Below are 18774 nucleotides of genomic sequence, written 5' to 3'. Positions count from 1 at the left end.
GAAACACCTGGAATCCTAGATGCCTCAGGTGAGCCGTGACCACTGCCATGCATTTAGTGAACACTCTGGGGCTGTAGTGAGACCAAAGGGCAGGGCTCGAAACTGGTAGTGATTGGCTCCCAGCCAGAAATGCAGGTGATCTCTGGAGCATCTGTCCATCTTTATGTGGTAGTATGCGTCCTTGAGATTGATGGAGCACATCCAATCGCCTTTCCCTAGAAAGGGAAGAATGGCCTGAAGCGTGACCATTCGGAACTTCTCTTTTTTTACAAATTGGTTGAGTCTGCTGAGGTCCAAGATAGGTCTCCAGTCCCCTGTTTTCTTTGGAACCAAAAAGAATCTTGAGTAAGTTCAGAATCCAACTTGGTCTGCTGGGACTGGCTGGATGACTCTTTTTTCTAGCAACTTGCGGACCTCTATGGTTGCTTGTTCCCTGAGACTGGGTGAAATATCAGGGATTCTGTTTACAGGAGTGGGAGGGGAAGAGAATGGTATGAAATACCCTCTGGAAATGATGCTTTGTACCCAGGTATCGGACGTTATGCTTAGCCAGGCTTCTGGGTACAAATATAAGCGACCCCCGACTGCCTCCTGAGCCGGACAGCCAGGTCTCCTTTTAGGAGTGCTGGTAGGGCTGACAGAGAACTGGCCTCTGTCACCCTGCTGTTGCGGACCCCCCCTGCCGCGTGGCAGTGTCTTCCATTATAACCCCCTCCTCTGCCTCTAGAGGGAGTTTCTCCACGTGTGTCCTGAAAGGCTCCCTGTGCTTTTCGGAACCACATTTTTCCGCCCTTAGGACTCTTGGGTAGAGCTGAGTAGGGGTAGAACGGCAGACAGAGTCTTGCCTTCCTGCTCACACCTGGTTAGAGTTTCCTTTACCTTGGGTCCAAAGAGGGATGAGCCATCAAATGGGGTGTTGATAACGGAAGACTTGAAATGCTCCGCAAAGGAACAGAGACGTATCCAGGCTTGTCTACACAGAGCAATGCCTGAACTAGCAGCTCTACTCGAACCATCAGCTGCATACGATATGAGGCGCATGGACGAGTTCACAATCGAGTTTAGGGTAGCGAGCTTTATGTTAACTTTGTCAGCAACCCCTGCAGCTACTGTACCCTGGAGAGTATCTCCTAGCTCTTTCAGGAGATCTCTTTATCATCTTGTAAAATGGGTTAAATAGTTCAGTGATCGAATGGAAAAGGTTGCTGAACTAAACATGCGTTTCCCATATCTTTCCATGATGCTAGAATCTCTGTTAGGAGGATGGATAGATGAGGACGTCTCAGACGTTTCCTTTTTGGTGGCTGCAGCCACCACCATGGCATCAACAGGCACTCCCTTAGTCAAAAAGGCTTTATCCATTGGGGCACAGATGAACTTATTTGGCTTCCAAGGGACAGGTTCCGTGGCCTCTGGAGACTCCCATGCCTTACGAGAGATCAGCTCTATGAGTTCATCGTAAGGCGGAAACACCCAAGAAGTGGAAGGTTGAGACCCGAAAGCCTTCAAGAGCACTGACTTATCTTCGGTAGGGCTTTTGGACTGTCAACCGCCCTTCTGAATAAGGATCTCTAATATCTCCGCAAAGGAGATATCCACAGAGGGGGATCGAGGGGGCCCTTCTGACTCATCCATGTCAGTGTCAGATGTCAAAGACTCCTGTGGGGAGTCCAAGTGCCTCATCTTGCACAGTCTCTTCCTGGGTACCTCCTCAGTGGGGGGATCTGTGGAGGTCTCAGAAGAGCAGGGGGTTCCCTGTGGGGCTACTTGAGGCTCAGGGTCTCTATGCTTGGGTGGACCGGTAGAAGCAGGAGCGGACACAGGTGCTTGAGGTGAGGAGGAAGCCAGACCTGATGCTGATGATGTCTTTGGAGACAGGACTCTACTCATGGCATCGAACGCACCATGGCTCTGACGAGAAGGGGTAGACGGATCCGAAGGGACCGTCCAATCCTCCCGCACCAAGGCCATGGGCTCCGAGCCCGAGGTAGGAGCCGAGCTCATCTGAGCCAAAGCCCTGAGCGGAAGAGTCGGTAACGACAAATCGGTACGACTATCCTCCCCAGACCCGACAGGAGAGTGTCAGCTCCTAGAGTCCCTGGTCAGCTCCGAGGACATCCGAGTAGATGGAACCGATAACACCGGTGCAGGTCTCGGCTCCACAGGCTCAACAACTATCAGGTCGGGCTCTTTCGGCTCCGAAAGTCCAGTACGGCTCGGAGGAGGAGCAGTCAATTCCGGGTTAATGGTCTTCGGCTCCGACGAAGGTTTCAGAGCCGACAACAATTTAGCAAGGCCTGGAGCCCATAGAAGCTTCTGCACTAGCTGGTCCATATCCATATCTGAGATGCTGACAGAAGATTTCGAGCAGTGCACCAAAGGTGCTGATTGGAGCAGAGTAGATGAGGGAATCTCAGAGACTGGCTCCAAAGCTGTGAGCTGGCTCTGAACAGAAGGGACACTCGGTTCCGAGGACAGTGGAAATGATTACCCTACACCCTCCATTTTTTAGTCTTTTTGGATGCTTTCGAGTCACCTGAGGATTTGGAAGACTTTGAGGATCTACTAGCACCATCCTGGTCACCCAGCACTTCGGAGAAAGGGTGCTGAAATAAACCCCTATCTACTAATTTCCTCCTTCTCTCCAAAAGTACCCTGGAGGAGTAGGAGGGACATATACTGCAAGAGTCTTGGAGGTGTTTAGCCCCCAGACTATAAACACATTGAACATGCCTGTCAGTGACTGACACTTTTTGTCCACAATCCGGACATTTTTTGAAGCCAGATTTTGGATGAGGCTTCTCTTTCTCGTCAGACATCTCTATTATCACATTAAACAGTTGGAAAGAATTGAAACAACACACTTAGAAATTATCTACCAAAGTACACCTAAGAAAGAGGTTAAATACAAGGCCAACTCTTAGGCCCAACACTATAGAAAAACAGAAGCCAACACAAGAAGTCAAGAAAAAAAGTTTTTAAACTTGCAAACAGATTAATCTATCAATTAATAATTGTCCGAGCTATCTGGAACACTGAGATCTGTGCCGCGGTAAACTAGATCTGAGGTAATTCCAGCAGTGCATCATAAGATAAGGGGCTTGGTCTGAAGCTACTGGCTAACCTTGAGCTTTGCTTTAGGCCGTGTCGGAGCCGAGGATCGGCTCTGAGCCCATCAGTGAGAATAAAAGGCGAGATTTAACAACTTCACATCACAGTTCTTACATTTAGATTTCTTACATTTGTAAAACAGCCTGTGGATTATATTAATATTTACAATGACAGAATTATCTACAAAATTCTATCTTGCTGGGCTGGCAGCCTTTCAGTTTTTCACAGCATATTTTGGATTAACTGCACAGAATACAGCCACTAAATATAGTATGTCCATCTTAGACCAATATTGAGATCTGGAGGGCTTTACAAAAAAATGTTGGCTCACCTGAGGATAATGACTATGACGACCTATGCCTGGGGTAGTGGCTTCCAAAAAAGAAAGGACATTGGTAGCTATGTTCCATCAGGAAATAAGTCTTTCAAAGAGTTCCATGGGGTTGACAAAGGAGGTTAAACAAGTTAACTGGATGTAAGAAGGGAGGAATCTGTCTGAATATATGAAGGAATTTTTGGACCCCCTAAAAAATCTTAAAAATGTAAAATAGAGTATCCTGAGTACATGTTGAAGAAAGCAAAAGTACAGTTGTGTACACTTACCATAAATGTAGATGTTCGAGTGTATTCACTGTTGCAGTCATTACATTTGGGTAATCCTGCTGGCAGGTTGCCCTCAGCAGGCCTGAATTCCAAAGTCTTGGGTCCTGCATTGGCTGCTGTCGCCCCTTCCCTGACATCAGGTCATCAGGGGTATAAAAGAAACAACCGACGCCATTTTCTTCAGTTTTTCTTGCCCCAGATGTCAGGTGCCCCCAAAAAGGGTAGCCAAACTTTTTTTATATATATTCAGAAATACATCAATATAAATTTTACCTTCATCTATAAGCAAATACACCACATAGTTAGTATAAATCAGAGAAGGAAAGATAAGATCCAAAAGACAAAAGGGGGAAGGCGGGTGGTTAACCTGGACTGCAACAGTGAATACACTCGAACATCTACATTTATGGTAAGTGTACACAACTGTACTATGTAATTTGTGTTTCACTGTTGCAGTCATTACATTTGGGTAGAGTCCCAAAGCTATGGTTGGGAGGCTGGAACTAGACAGCAGTAGGAGCGGCTATGAGGCCCTGCACAACTGCAGTGGCAAAGCCTGCCCTGGATTTAGAGTAGAGTGGCAGATGATAATGCTTTGTAAAGGTGTGCACTGAACTCTAAGCAGCCGCCTCTAAAATGTCTCTGGTTGGTACTCCCCTGAGAAAGGCTGCTGAGGTGGCTGCAGCCCTGGTGGAATGAGGCCTAATGCCCTTAGGCACTGGCTTGCCATGGTGTAAGTAGCAGAAATGAATGCAGTGGCCTAACCACTTAGAAACAGTCTGCTTTGAGATAGGCTTTCCTTGTGATCCTGCAGCATATGCCACTAGTAATTGCTCTGTCTTCCTGAAAGCTTTGGTTCTGTCCAAGTAGAATCTAAGCTGTCTGTGTATGTCCAAAGAATGCAGAATTTTCTCCCCTTGTTCTGTGGATATGGGTAAAAGGTTGGCAGATGGATGGCTTGGTTAAGAGCCACACTGGACACTACTTTAGGCATAAATGTTGGGTTTGTCCTCAGGGAGACCCTGTCTTGATGAAAAATGATGAAAGGTTCCACAGCCATGAGCGCCTGTAGCTCTGAAACTCATCTTGCAGAAGTAATTGCTAAGAGCAGAGCTGTTTTCCAAGATACAAACTTCATATCAGCTGTAACAGATGGCTCAAAAGGAGGCAGGGTGAGCTTTTCCAAGACACAGTTGAGGTCCCATGCAGGTACTGGTAGTCTTCTTGGGGGCCTTAAATTTTTGGCTCCTCTGAGGTACTGCCTTAATAAAGGGTGAGAAAAAAGTGGTGGCTCTGTATTGTAATGAGCTGAAATGGCAGAGGCATGAATTTTAATTGATGAAAAAGATAGGCCTTTGTCCAGCATCTCAGTTAAGTATTGCAAAATCTGAGGAATATTTGGTGCCGCTGTATCAGTTCCTTGTGCCTGGTTCCAGGCACAGAATCTCTTCCATTTCCCAGCATAAGACTTTCTAGTACTAGGCCTTCTGGCTTCCAGGATGACATCCATCACAGCTTTACTGAGTGGTGTTTTTTGTATGACTGCATTATCTGCCATGCTGTCAAGTTTAATGGCCTGAGTTGGCTGTGCATGATCTGATTGTTTTGCTGGGAGAGTAGTCGAGGTATTCGAGGTAAGGTCCAAGCCGGGTATCGAGATAAGTTCCTTAGTATTGGATATCAGTACTGGGGTGGCCAGTCTGGGGCAATCAGTATCATCTTTGGCTTCTCCTGTCTGACCTTTAGGAGCACCTTGGGGAGGAGAGGCAGTGGAGGAAAGGCATATACTGACAGGTTTTTCCAGCTGAAAGATAGGGCGTCCACTTTCCATGCTTGTCTGTGATAAGTCCTTGTGCAGAATCTTTTTAGTTGGTAATTGAGAGGTGAGGCAAATAGATCTATGTCCGGGCATCCCCATGCCCTTGTTATCATGCTGAAGACTTGTGGATCCAGCTTCCACTCGTGGGGATCCATGAGGTTTCTGCTTAGTTCATCTGCCAGAGTATTTTTCTTTCCTGGCAGGAATTGTGCCTGCAGATGTACTTGGTAAGTCAAAGCTGTGTCCCACAAGGTCATGGCTAGTCTGCAAAGGGGGTAAGAATGTGTGCCCCCCTGCTTGTTTATATACCACATGACCATGGTGTTGTCTGTCTTTATCAGTAGTTGTCCCGGATGAAGTAGGTCCTTGAAGGCTGTCAGGGCATTTTGAACAGCTAACATCTCTTTTTGATTGATATGTAGATGCATTTGGTTTGAGGATCATATGCTCTGAATGCCTCTTCCTGCCATGTGGGCTCCCCAGGCATAATCTGATGCATCCGTTGTTAGTGTCTGCCTGGCTGGAGGTAATGTGAATGGCTGCCCCTTGTTCTGGTGACAAGCCTTTGCCCACCATCAAAACTCCTGTTGCAGGCAGGGAATGAGAGTAATGACTGTTTCCAGGCTGTGGCAATGTTGAGTCCAAACACTTTTTAGGTACCATTGAAGTTTCCTCATATGCAGTCTTGCATATGGAATTAGTAGGATGCAGGATGCCATGAAGCCCAAAGCCTGCAGAATTTTTCTTGCAGATAACTGGGCCTTTGTTGCCAACATTTTGAAATAGGTAGTCAGTTGCCTTTGTTTGTCTGGCGTGAGATAAGCCATCTGGGAAGTTGTATTCAAGCTTGCACACAGGAATGTTATCTCTTGTAAAGGTACTAGTTTTGATTTTCTTTTTTGTTGACTGTGTACCCTAGACATGTTAGAAGTTTTTTCCACAAACGCCAGATGTTGAAGAAGAATGTCCTTGTTCTCTGTTTGAATGAGACAGTCGTCCAAGTAAGGATATATTTGTATTCCTCTTTGTCTGCAGAATGCAATTACTGGTGCAAGGCACTTTGTAAAGACCTTGGGCGCAGTAGATAAGCCAAAGGGCAGTGCAGAGAATTGGTAATGCATTGAACCAGCCTTGAATAACAGGTATCGTCTGCATGATTGTCTGACTGGAACATGCAGGTATGCCTCTTTTAGGTCTAAAGTCACAAGCCAAGCATTCTTGCCCAACATGGGCCGAAGCTGCTGCAAAGTCAACATTTTGAATTTTGGAATATCCAGGAAAGTGTTCAGAATAGATAGGTCCAGTATCGGCTTCCAGGCCTTGTCCTTTCTGGGTACCAAGAACAGTCTTGAGTAAAATCCTTGTCCCTGCTCTTGCTCTGGTACTTGTTGAATGGCCCCCATGTCCATGAGGTATGAGACTTGTTTTTGTGCCTCTGCCCATTGATTTTGTGGCAGATCTGGCCAGCTGTTTGCCTTTGGCATAGTATGGAAATGGAACTTGTATCCTTGTGACACTATGTTTAGAACCCACTTGTCCTGGGTTATGATGTGCCAATTGTGAGCAAAAAGTGCTAATTTTCCCCCTAAGGGTGCAGCCAGAAGATAAGTGCTTGGTGCAGGCAGGGGGAAGTCATTGGGACTGTTTTCTGTATGTTTGTGATCTATCTTCTCCAGCTTTGGAGGTAGAAGCACCCCATTGCTTGGGCCTGTAAGAACCTTGCGCCTGGGATCTGCCCCTAGGGCATCTGGATCTGCCCCTTTGAGGTCTGTCTGACACAGGAAAGGACCAATTTTTTGTAGGCCAGTGTCTACTAAACCTAGGTGGCTGTACCTGTAGAAATTCTTTGACAGTTTGCATAGATTTAGCTTTGTCCTCCATTTTCTTTAACACCTCTTCTGCCTTAACACCAAACAAAGTAGCATGCTGTAAAGGTGCATCTAGTAATTTAACTTTAACATGATCAGGCAGATCTTGTTCCTTTAACCAAACATGCCTTCTAATTACAGAGCCCGTAACTGTGGCCCTGCAGGAGGCCTCCAAAGAATCAAAACCACATTGCAAAGTATGTTTTCCAACTTGTTCTGATGCATACAATAAATCCTGCATTTCCTTGTTTTCTGCACATTCAGAATTTAACAACATTTTCTGTTTAAGCAATCCCATGACATGTTGCTGATACTTAAGCATATGAAATTGACAGTTTAAGGCCCTTATAGCCAAAGTTGCAGATGTGTAAACCTTTTTTCCCCATCTATCCAGTGCCCTTGAATCTCTGTCAGAGGGGGTTGGGTTTTTTGCAGTGGAAGCCTAACTCCCTTTGGACCCTGTGAAATAGTTTCTGGGTCAGCAGCAGGGTTTTTAAAAAGAAATTTGTGTGAGTCAGGAACCCTGTAATATCTGTCAGGCTTAACAGGAGCTGGGGGTAAGGAGTCAGGGGTCAGACTAGATTCCGAAAACACATCATCTACAATGTCTAACACAGGTGGAATATAGGGTTACCACCTGTCCCACTTTGCGAGGGACAGTTCCTCTTTGGGCAGTTGTGTCCTGACCAAAAATATTAAAAATGGCAAATGTCCTGAGATTGTAGGACATATTTTATGTAATAGTTGCATAAAATAGTTATTTCTGTATCTAAAATACCTAAATGTTACAAGAAACAGAATAAGCAACTAAACCGCTACAAGAATAAGCTTTTATTTAGGCAAAATAGTAAAGTTCTATCCTTTGTACTGACTGTGGGTATGTGTCGGCCTGTAAAATCTGATGTGTGTCCCGAAAATGTCCTACTTTGGCCATTTGGAAAGGTGACAACCCTAGTGGAATAGCTAGAGGCCTGTGTTGAGGTAGTAAAAGAAAATCCCTGAGCCTCTTTTTAGATTCTGAAAAATCTTGGCTCTCCCAGTGGAAATGCTCTCTCATGGTATGCAAGGTTTCCCCAAAGGAATAGTCCTCAGGAGGAGATGCTGAAGGAATAGATTCTTCAGCATCAGAATCCTCATAGGGGGGAAGAGAATATTCCTGATCAGAAGAGGAATCAGAAGAAATAGAAACCTGATCTGAAGATACATAGTCAGTGTCTTGCCTAGGCCTCATCAGGAGGGGGATGGGAACCCCTGATCAAGGTAATCAAGTCTTTGGCCATTTTGAGCATCTGTTTTTTGGGCATAGAGGCCTGTCCACGTGGCTCTGGAGTTTGTTTCCTTGCTTTAGAAGGTGCTTTAGTCTTTGCCTTTGATGCTGAAGTTGTTTTAATGTAAAGATGTTTAGGCCTGAATACACCCATAGAAGCCAGTACCTGCTCAGCAGCTCCGGACCCATCTGAGGGATTAGCGTCCGAGGCTCCAATACCTTGAGTATCCAGCGGCATGGCCGACTCCACATGGGAGTCGGTAGCAGGCTGCGACTCTAAAGTAGCGGGCGTCAGGGGCTGCGAAAGCGCCTCACTGAGAACCTGCGACTGACTTAGGAGAAGCTTCATCAGTTTTGGGCCTCGGTTGTTTTTCTTTTTCTTTGCGTTTTTTGTAAACTCCAGTAGTCGGATAGCTATCCAACGACATTTCAGGATAATTAAATCGGCGTCCAAAAAAGTTTAAAGCAAAATCATACCGACGCTTAATAGTGCACTGGTTAAATCTAGCACAAAACCGACAACCAGTAACACTGTGATCAGGGCCTAGGCAAGGAATACAGTCTTGTCTTTCGGCTTATCCCGGTTAGGGGTCGCCACAGTGGAACTCCGGTCCGCTAATGTTTGGTAGTGGATTTTTACGTGCCAAGTTACCAGCCCTGACGCACAACCTTCAACGAAGGCACGCCCATTCACGCATGCCTCCACACAGAAGACGCTCTAGCTGAGAATAAAACGTGACAACGTCTTGCTGTGAAGCGACAACTCTACCGCAGCACCACCACCGCTGGATAGGCAAGGAATACAGTAAGAATGAAAATCCTTATGAGGTATTTGCTTTCCACAAGAAATACAATTATTAACTTTTTCTGACATCGGTCTGGAGCAAGAAAATGTTTCCCCAACGGGGTACTTAACTTTATTGAAGACTTCGGATCTGAAACTCAAACACGAAAATCTCAGGAGTCGGACGACTGGCACTTGCGAACTGCTTCTGCTTCGGGCACCGTGTGGCAAGAAAGACTGAAGAAAATGGCGTTGGCGGCTTCTTTTATACCCCAGACGACCGGACATCAGGAAAAGGGTGACAGCAGCCGACGCAGGACCCAAGACTTTGGAATTCAGGCCGGCTGAGGGCAACCTGCCAGCAGGATTACCCAAATGTAATGACTGCAACAGTGAAACACGAAGACATCTGCATCCTGATGAGTTAAACTACTCTAAATCATACCAGTTGTACACAAATTAAGATACAGAAATCAAGCTTACTGAACTGGTTACTAGATGACTACCTAACAATACTGTCAGGGGAAAAAACTTTCCTATCTTAAATAAACTCTGTAGATGCTTTTCCCCACACAGATACTTAATTTACACCATATTATCTTCATTTTTGCATAAAGGAAGTATATCCTTCAAACGTTGTACCACATTTTTCCTAACACAAAGTCTTGAGCACCAAATGCTCAAAAGGTTACTACTTGAACCCCACTTACCTTAGCTTCCAAGGTCTGCCAGTATTTTTTTGACTCCTGTGTAATTTCTTCATGAGAAATACCTGGAAAATATTAAGAACAAAAATACAACTTGTAAGTAATACGCAAAGCCTTGTTAATAATTTATTTCACATTTTTCAACCAGGTAAATAAACTCGTATTAGGTCCCGTTTCAACCATAATCTGGGACAAAGGCAAAATGAGAATTCAAATATGCACAAAGAACTGGAGGGCAAAGCAAACAACATTATGGTTATTATACAAACACTGTTACAAATCTTGGATTTGAAGAAGCAAAAACAGCAAATGCAGTTGTACAAAAATAGTTAATTCACAAATGCGGTTAACACTAAGCAGCAGTGGTTCACAAAGACCACACATGGTTGGCATAGAGTGTCACTTCAAAACTGTGTTCTACTACATAGCCAAATATTAAACATTTCTGGACAGCAAATATAACAGTGTGATACAATTTTAAGTCAATATCCAGAAGTTTAAATAAGCTTTACAAAATTATGCAGAATGTCAGTGAGTGCATACAGCCAATGGCAGCCTGTGAAACTGCCTTAAAGTTAATAGTTAATATAGTCTCATTTGCCATTTCTGTAGCATAAATGAAGTGATGCAATAGTTTATTACAATAGCTGCAGGAAGTCATCATAACCTTGCAGAGAGCCCAACTGAATAAAAGGTACTGCTTTAGGCTCCATTTATAATACTATTAAAAAAACTCACTCAAAGAGAACATTTCCTACCCTACCTTAAACAGATTTCAAATGTATCATTTGCTGTCCTCTTTTATAATTAGAAGAAAAGCACTGCACTATTAACAATTTAATATATTAGGCTAATGCCACCACATTAAGAGAAAACAGCTCTGCACAGCACTAACTGGAGAAAGTTAAGTACAAACTGCCTATAAATGCAGCTGTAGAAAATCAGCAGCATATGAAGACAAAGTTGCTTTCCTCATGCAAATATAGCAAAATGCAAGGAGCATATGGCTGTATTCAGTAGAGTTATGCGTACATGCTCACAAAACAAGCTCCAAGTTCACATCCTTTGAGAGGTGAGTAGAAGCTGGTAAGCAGAATGTCACATTGGCTCACACCAGACGGGAGACACATGTAGACTATTTTTTGGTTCCAGGTATGACAATAGACTACATAGTGGTGTCCTTCAGTCCTATAAAGGCTACATGGTACAATTTCAGAATTGTAGTGATGGAGAAGAAGAGGTAAAAAACTGCCACAATACAGCATGCTAGTCAGTGGCATTATGTATATATCTGCTTCACCACCCACCAAAGTCTCACTCAAAACATGAATTTCAGTGATATTTACTAACAAACTGGCACAAAGACAGGGTAACTAACCAGGCCATCCTGTCCAATATGCATTTTTTGTTCTAGAAGGCTATCCATAGGCAGAAAGGATTATAGGCAGAAAGGATTAGGCAGACAGTAGGTTGTTTCTTCACTTGAATCATATTATCAACCACCACCTGGTAATCTCCATGATCAAGGCAAAGGGGTCCACAAGTAAGCAAGCCAGGTACTTATATACACTAAGACAGGACTATGTGGAAATGTGCATGGGCTGTTCATGCTCCATATAAATTAGAAGTTATGCACTTACCATAACTTGGCATTTGTGCTATTTTCATTCTTCCTCACAAATGGATCTAGGATTTGATCCTTGGATCTGACACGGCTGCATACACAAGACTTTGGATCCAATTCTAGAGCTCGTCCCTATACCTGTACTGCCGTATTCTGTTCCCAACTCCTCAGATTGTGTTTGCTGCCTAATGTCCCACTTTATTATAGAGATAGAAACAGATATAAGAAAAAGGCTTGAGACTCAAACAAGGAACTTAAAGATTCCAATACCATCCGACAGATACTTCTAGAACCGACACGGATGGGGGCTGGATGGGAGGAAGAATGGAAATGGACAACACAGATGCCAAGTTATGGTAAGTACATAACTTCTAAATCTGATGTTGTCCTTTTCATTCTTCCTCACAAATGGGTCAGAGTCCCCAGATATGTAGTTCTCAGGAGGCCCTTAAAGAAGAACATGCTGGAGCACTGTCGAACCGAGACAATATCTAATTTGTAATGTGTAACAAAAGTATGAGTCTTTGACCAAGTAACTGCAGCACAGACATTGTCAAGTAGTCAAAGATCTAGTGGAGTGAGCTTTAGGGGGGGGGGGGTTGAGGCAATTCTAATCCTTTTTGATAGTAAATCAGTAAAATGCAATCAGTAATCCATATGGCCAGAGTAATCTTAGAAACTGCTTGACCCAAGTGGTTAGGGGAAAAAGATACAAACAGCTGATCAGACTTCCTGCACTGTTTTGTTCTGAGAAGATAAAAATGTAACTGTCTGTGAACATCAAGATGGTGAAGCATGTACTTGCCCTTATTTGTACATTTTGGAATGAAAACTGGCAATTGTATGGCCTGGTTAGTGTTAGTCTCTGTAGCCACTTTAGGAAGAAAGGACAGGTTGGTCCATAGAGACACACTGTCCTTGTGAAAAATAATGTAAGAAGGCTTAGCTGATAGGGCCCGAAGCTCAGAAATTCTTTTCGCTGAAGTGATAACTACCAAAAAGGTTGTTTTCCAAGAAAGAAACTTCATATTGCATTTGTCCGTCGGGACAAAGGGTTTCAGAGTTAAACCCTGGAGGACCACAGTAAAATCCCAAGGAGGAGAGGGATGCTTTATTGTGGGTCTAAGGAGAGAAAAATCCCTTCATGAAGACTTTACATACTTGGGAAGAGACCAGAGAGAAAGATTTGTTTCCAGCGTGGAAACTGCTGCAACTGAAGCTTAATAGTAAAAAAGCTAGCCCCTTCCTTAAAAGAGTAGTAAGAAAAAGAAGAATGGTAAAAGTAGGTGTTGAAAAGGGGACAATATTCTGACTGGAAGCCCAAATGGAAAATCAATTCCATTTCCTTCTGTAGACTTTCCTGGTGGAAGCCTTCTGGGAGGCCAAGATAATCTCATGAAGTGGAGACTCAAGCCTGGACTGTCTGTTACTGGAAGTGGAGAAACCATGCAGTTAGCTTGATGGCATGGAGATTGGGATGTTGAATTACCAATGGATGAGACAGGAGATCCTGACCGAGTTCCAGTATCCATGAAGGATATTTCAAGTGAGACCAGAAGAAGGGGAACCATACTTGTCAAGGCCCGTGTGTGGCAATAAGGATGACTGAGCTCTTCAGCCTGCTTGCATTCTGTAAGAAATTTGGAATCAGAGGAAGAGGAGGATACGCAAAGAGGAGACCTGAGGGCCAATCATGAATCATAGCATCTCTTGATGATTCCCCTGGAGGGGAGATCAGAGCAAAGTACTTGCTGCACTTTTTGTTGAGGGGCATGGCAAATAGTTGCAGCAAGGCTGGCCACAACGTCTGAAGATCATGTTTGCTACTGACTGATTGAGAGACCACTTATGAGGAATCAGAATGGGCCTGCTGAAACTGTCTGTCAGTGTGCAGGTTTCCACTGCTATGTGCCCTGCAATGAGAAAGTGGTCTGAAGAGATTGCCCATTCCCAAATCCTCTTGTCCTCGCTGCGAATGGGTTCCTCCTTGTCTGTTGATGTACCAGACTACTGACATGTTGTCTATGTGAACTGCAATAGTCCCTAGAGAAAGAACGTCTTGAAAGGCTTGCAACGCTAGAAGGACTGCTCTCATCTCTATGATGTTGATATGCAACTTGGTCTGCAAGGGGGACCATATGCCTTGGACCATCTTTCTCAGAAAATGTCCCCCACTCCCACCCCAGTTGGGAAGTGTCTGTGGTCACCGTGGTGATTGGGGGAAGAAGGGAGAATGGCCTGCCCAGAAACAGGTCGTTGGACTGAATCAACCAGCGAATATGAGGTTTGCAGAGTGGTGTGAGTCTTATGGGAAAGGATATGAGCATGTATGGTATGGACCACTGTACCACCAAGGTCCACTGACGGATTCACATAAAGAGTCTTGCTAGAGAACTAGAAGAATGGCAGTTGACATCAACCTCACAGCTTGTAGTACTAACTTTGGCAGAGGGGATGGATGAGACAGTATGGCCTGTACCTGATCGCTCAATGATGTGCTGCGATGAGGAGGTAAGGATGCCACTTAAGTCATAGTATTCAATAGAGTTCCTATGAATTCCAGAGTCTGTACAGAGACCAGGTTCAATTTGGCATGATTTACTGAGATGCCTAAGGTGTTGGAAATCTGGGGCAAGTAATCCTTGGCTTGTAGAAGTTGATGCTTGGATGGGGCAGTGAGGAGCCAGCCATCGAGATATGGAAACACCTGGTATCCTTTGAGTCTCAAGTGAGCTGCCACTGCTGTCATGCATTTGGTGAACACCCTGGGGGCTGTGGTGAGACCAAAGGGCAGTACTCCGAATTGGTAATGATCATACCTCTCAAATGTACCGAATTACTTGGTTTTCACTGAGATTTGGGATCCAAGTAATGGGGTGCCATGACTCCTGAGTGGCACCCCTTAATTTCCGATTTCCTAGCGCTTTATTTTAAAAGTTATTTTATTTCCCACCTTTTGAGCTGATGCCATCATGTGCACGATGAAGTCAGCTCCGTGAAACAGAAACAGCCTGTCGGAATTGAGCTGAAGGGCTCAATGTGCATGTATTTCCGGTCCCAAATCCTTAGCGGGAATCATCAAAGGTGGATATCTATGCTGCGAGCTGGAACCAAGGCTGCCATTATGAGAAGGAAGGGAAGGGTGTGTGCCTACCGAAGGAATGGACGAAGCAGAGGTAAGAGAGCTGGATATGTTTTCATTAGCCGTGTGTATCTGCAGAGGTAGGAGAGCTGAGGGCCGGAGGTGTGTGTGTGTGTGTGTGTGTGTGTGTGTGTGTCTGTGTGTGTGTTTTGTTATGAAAAAAGTGTAAGTCTTGACCTCAGCTTATGTAGGACTGCATAGCAAAGGAAAATTTTACTTTGCATAGGATTGCTTACAGAAGGAAAATGCGGAAAAGACTATAGCATCAGTTGTCATGTTATCACAGCAGCTGAATGCATCCATGAACTTGAGCCAATTAATTTTTCCTGGATGTTTTTAACTGTTTCACTTCTATGAATAACATTTCATTTCCTTATACTTACAGCATTATACTGTTTCCCTGAATTTCTGCCATTTGAAATGTCATGGCTCTACAATATGTACACAGCTACTTAACTGTATTTATTTGTTTTCTGAATGATAGTTTAATACATTTCAAAATGAATACAGGTGCTATAATTCTGTGACTATGGTGAAGGATGCTACATTTTCTTGCATTCACATCCAAGCCAGCCAGACACTCCATAGTCACACTCCCTTATTATGTAAGCTTACATATGTAAGCTTACATTTTGCATCCATGTATCTGACAATAAGCATCAGTAAGTGATACACAATTATTTTTCAAGTATTGAAGCTAGTTTATGTTTATGATGCCAAAATGATTAATTTATGTTTTCATGCATTACTTTTATTGAAACAGATCACAATATTTCTGCAGTACATTTACCAGTAACAAAATAGCACTTAAGTTATTTTTTTGAGATTGCACTCCTTTCGCTTATCAAAATCAAGCATCTGGTCTATTCTCCTGACATAAATGCAGACCTTTCAAAAATGCCAGATTGTAATATATGGACAGATCTTCAACTAGCTAATATTAATTTTGTGCTTTCTAGTTCAACATTTTATCTTTCCAAACAATATCAAATGGCTCATACTTTTCCATATAAACAGATTTTACCCTGGCCATTCAATCTGCAGTAACTGAAATGTTGGCATTAGTGAGGAGTCTTGCCAAGCAGGATAGCCTATTTAAAATCATATGAAATGATGAACTGAATGTCTGCATGAAGCAATTTCCATGCGGCAGAAGGAAATAAAAAGAGCGATTTAATAATTTTAACCTGATGGGCAATCACAAGGTGCATACACATTCAGTAAGACTCAGACAACTGAAGGACTTTACCACTAACAGGCAGATTGAGGATAGTGCAGTTCTTCATTTTTTTATCCACAGACTAAAGCTAATGGTTTATTATTTATATAAGTATATGAAAGGTAGAGATGGACAGAAAGAGGGATGAACTAAAGTAATGTGCAAGAGCATGTGAGTGTGTAAAATGCCCCAGGTAATATACCTGGTGGCTAGAGGAGGTACTCAAGCTCAAAGCTTGCAGATTCGGTTCAGGTAACAAGAGCCTAAAGTCCCTACCCACTACTACTTGTGAAAACTTTACAGATTTATGCCTCATATTTTCGTTCTGTTCCTCATAAAATCTGTGGTGGATTTTTGTGGCAAGTCAGTGAAGGATTGAATTCACTAAATAATAACAGGCATTTCAATTTCTGACTTCACATTCTTCAGAAAAGACGTAACACAAAACCTTTTATTCTAGCAATTTTCTAAAGTTTATAACATTAGTATTTGAAATTTGTCCCTATTTTTGGGACTGTATTCCCCCATTATTGGCTTTGTCCAGGTTTTTTTGTGCTAAAAGTTTGAGAGCTATGGTAAGAATTAAGAACTAAATTTACTAAATGATAGCCATTTAAGTTTCAGTCTTCCTATTGTTTACGGAACTGCTGATTTGGTACAGTGGTATGTTGCTCTGATTGTACTGCATAAGGTCCTGGATTCAAGACTTGGCAGTGAAACACATAGGTTCATAGGTTAGTACTAGGCTATCAGCCCTAGGGCTTATACAAGCCTAGCCATAACAATTCCCTGGCTATTTCACATGGTGGTAGCACAACATTTTATTCTAGCAACTTTCCAAAATTATACAAGCAATGTTTAAAATGTGTCCCTGGTTTTTGGGCTTTTGTTCCTAGCCCCCAACAAATTTTGTTTTTTTTCCAGATTTCTTGTGCTGCAAAGTTGAGAGAGACAGTTAAGTGTCAAGTGGATTTTACAAGGAGCTGAAAGTTTCAGGGCAAGAGAAGTTTAGTGTTGCTTATACTAAGTCTGCTTGCATTGTTAATAGCATAATAGGTTAAACATTTGCTTTTGATGCAGAAAGCTGTAGGTTCTACTCCCACAGTATGTAGTTGCATTGCTGATACTGTACTGTGTTGTTGTACTTTTAAAGGGGGTGGGTGAAACAAGTCAAGGGTGTAGCTACAGATACAACAGAAGTGAGAAAATGTTAAGCACAAGGGCATTTGTGCCTCAGTGGAAAGAGCAAAAAATATCATTAACCCAAAGTCAGGAACAGAAAATCATAATTATTGTGTTATGTTCTGTGCTGCATTATAAGCAAAATATTTTTAAACGAATACAGTACATTTTCCAGCATTCAAGATAAAACACATATTTTTCCACTGCAGACAGTGGAGAAGCAAGAGTGGCCAGTTAACAGCACCTGGATTACAACGACAGTCTTAATGCTTCAGGATGAATATAGGAGAGGGTCTCAATACTTGGACTAAAAACTGGAAGTCTTAAAACATGCAGTTTGTCTAGTTTATTTTGTTGTGCATTTACAGCTATTGAGTTGGACTGATATAAATCAGAGTAAGTCAAGCAAAAAAATTAAATAGAAAATAAGTTTGAGAAGCTATGCAAAATGCCCATGGCTTACACTACTGTCATTTTATATATATATATATATATATATATATATATATATATATATATATATATATATATATATATATATGTGTGTGTGTGTGTGTGTGTGTGTGTGTTCTGAATTGGGCAGTTTTGTCATTACTGGTTCATGCATTTTGTTTCATTGCCTACTGGAAAAATGTTCAAACAATAAATTTAAAATGCGCTCTAAATCTAATAAGTGTGCTGTATTATATAAGGAATATAATTTAATAAAGTCAGGAAGGTGTATCAAAGAACACATGTATGTTTCTTGTTTTGTGGGCAAGGGGCCTATGATTTGCAAACAGCCAAAAGGTAATCTTTATCTACCAATGGCCACTATGGCCAGATGCATTTTCATTGGATGTGGTGTGGGTTTCAGTGCTGTTTCAATGAATGAGAGAAGTTTTAATGCTAAGACTGTTTTCATTGCGAGACAGTACTGCTTTGTTTAGCAGATGTCAATTAGTGTTTGTGCATTGTGCTATAAAATGTAAAAATAAAATCCAAATGAGCACTGATGTGCAACAAGGTCTCCGAGTGGATCCACGTGCCTTGGACGGTTCTGCCCATGCAGTGCCCCCCCACCCGAGGCGAGAAGCGTCTGTGGTCACCGTGGCATGGGGTGGGGCCATAAGGAAGGGACGCCCTTCCCGGTGATCCGAGGACTGGATCCACCAGAGTAGGGATTTCTTGCAAACCTTGCAGAGGGAGATAGATGCACTTAGCGGATGTTGCAGGATGGACCATTGAACCTGCAAGGTCCATTGTAAGACCCTCATGTTTAGACGAGCTAGAGGTGACAGATTGATGGCTGCAGCCATGGAACCTAGTGCCCTCAGGACCAATTCCGCTGGAGGAGCTGGGGATTGTAGGAGGGCCTGCTCGTGGAGTGTCAAAGTTCGAAGCCTGTCTGGAGTTAGGAAGGCCGTCAACAGGTTTGTCTCTAGCCTGGCCCCTATGAGATCCAAAGT

The 18774-nt window shown here is 43.2% G+C and overlaps 1 protein-coding gene across 1 annotated transcript in view; it reads right to left on the bottom strand.

Annotated features, from left to right (window-relative positions):
* ZC3H7A (zinc finger CCCH-type containing 7A) overlaps positions 1-18774 on the bottom strand; it is a 1693893-nt gene that overhangs the window by 255487 nt on the left and 1419632 nt on the right. The window contains exon 17 of the mRNA XM_044089416.1: positions 10163-10224. Coding sequence (XP_043945351.1) covers positions 10163-10224 — 62 coding nt within the window. The remainder of the gene's footprint in view (positions 1-10162; positions 10225-18774) is intronic.

The sequence above is a fragment of the Protopterus annectens genome, chromosome 12.part0 (assembly GCF_019279795.1).
Source record: "Protopterus annectens isolate FY-2018-M chromosome 12.part0, PAN1.0, whole genome shotgun sequence".
In the NCBI taxonomy this organism is placed as follows: Eukaryota; Metazoa; Chordata; order Ceratodontiformes; family Protopteridae; genus Protopterus; species Protopterus annectens.
This window is presented reverse-complemented; position numbering and strand designations above follow the sequence as displayed.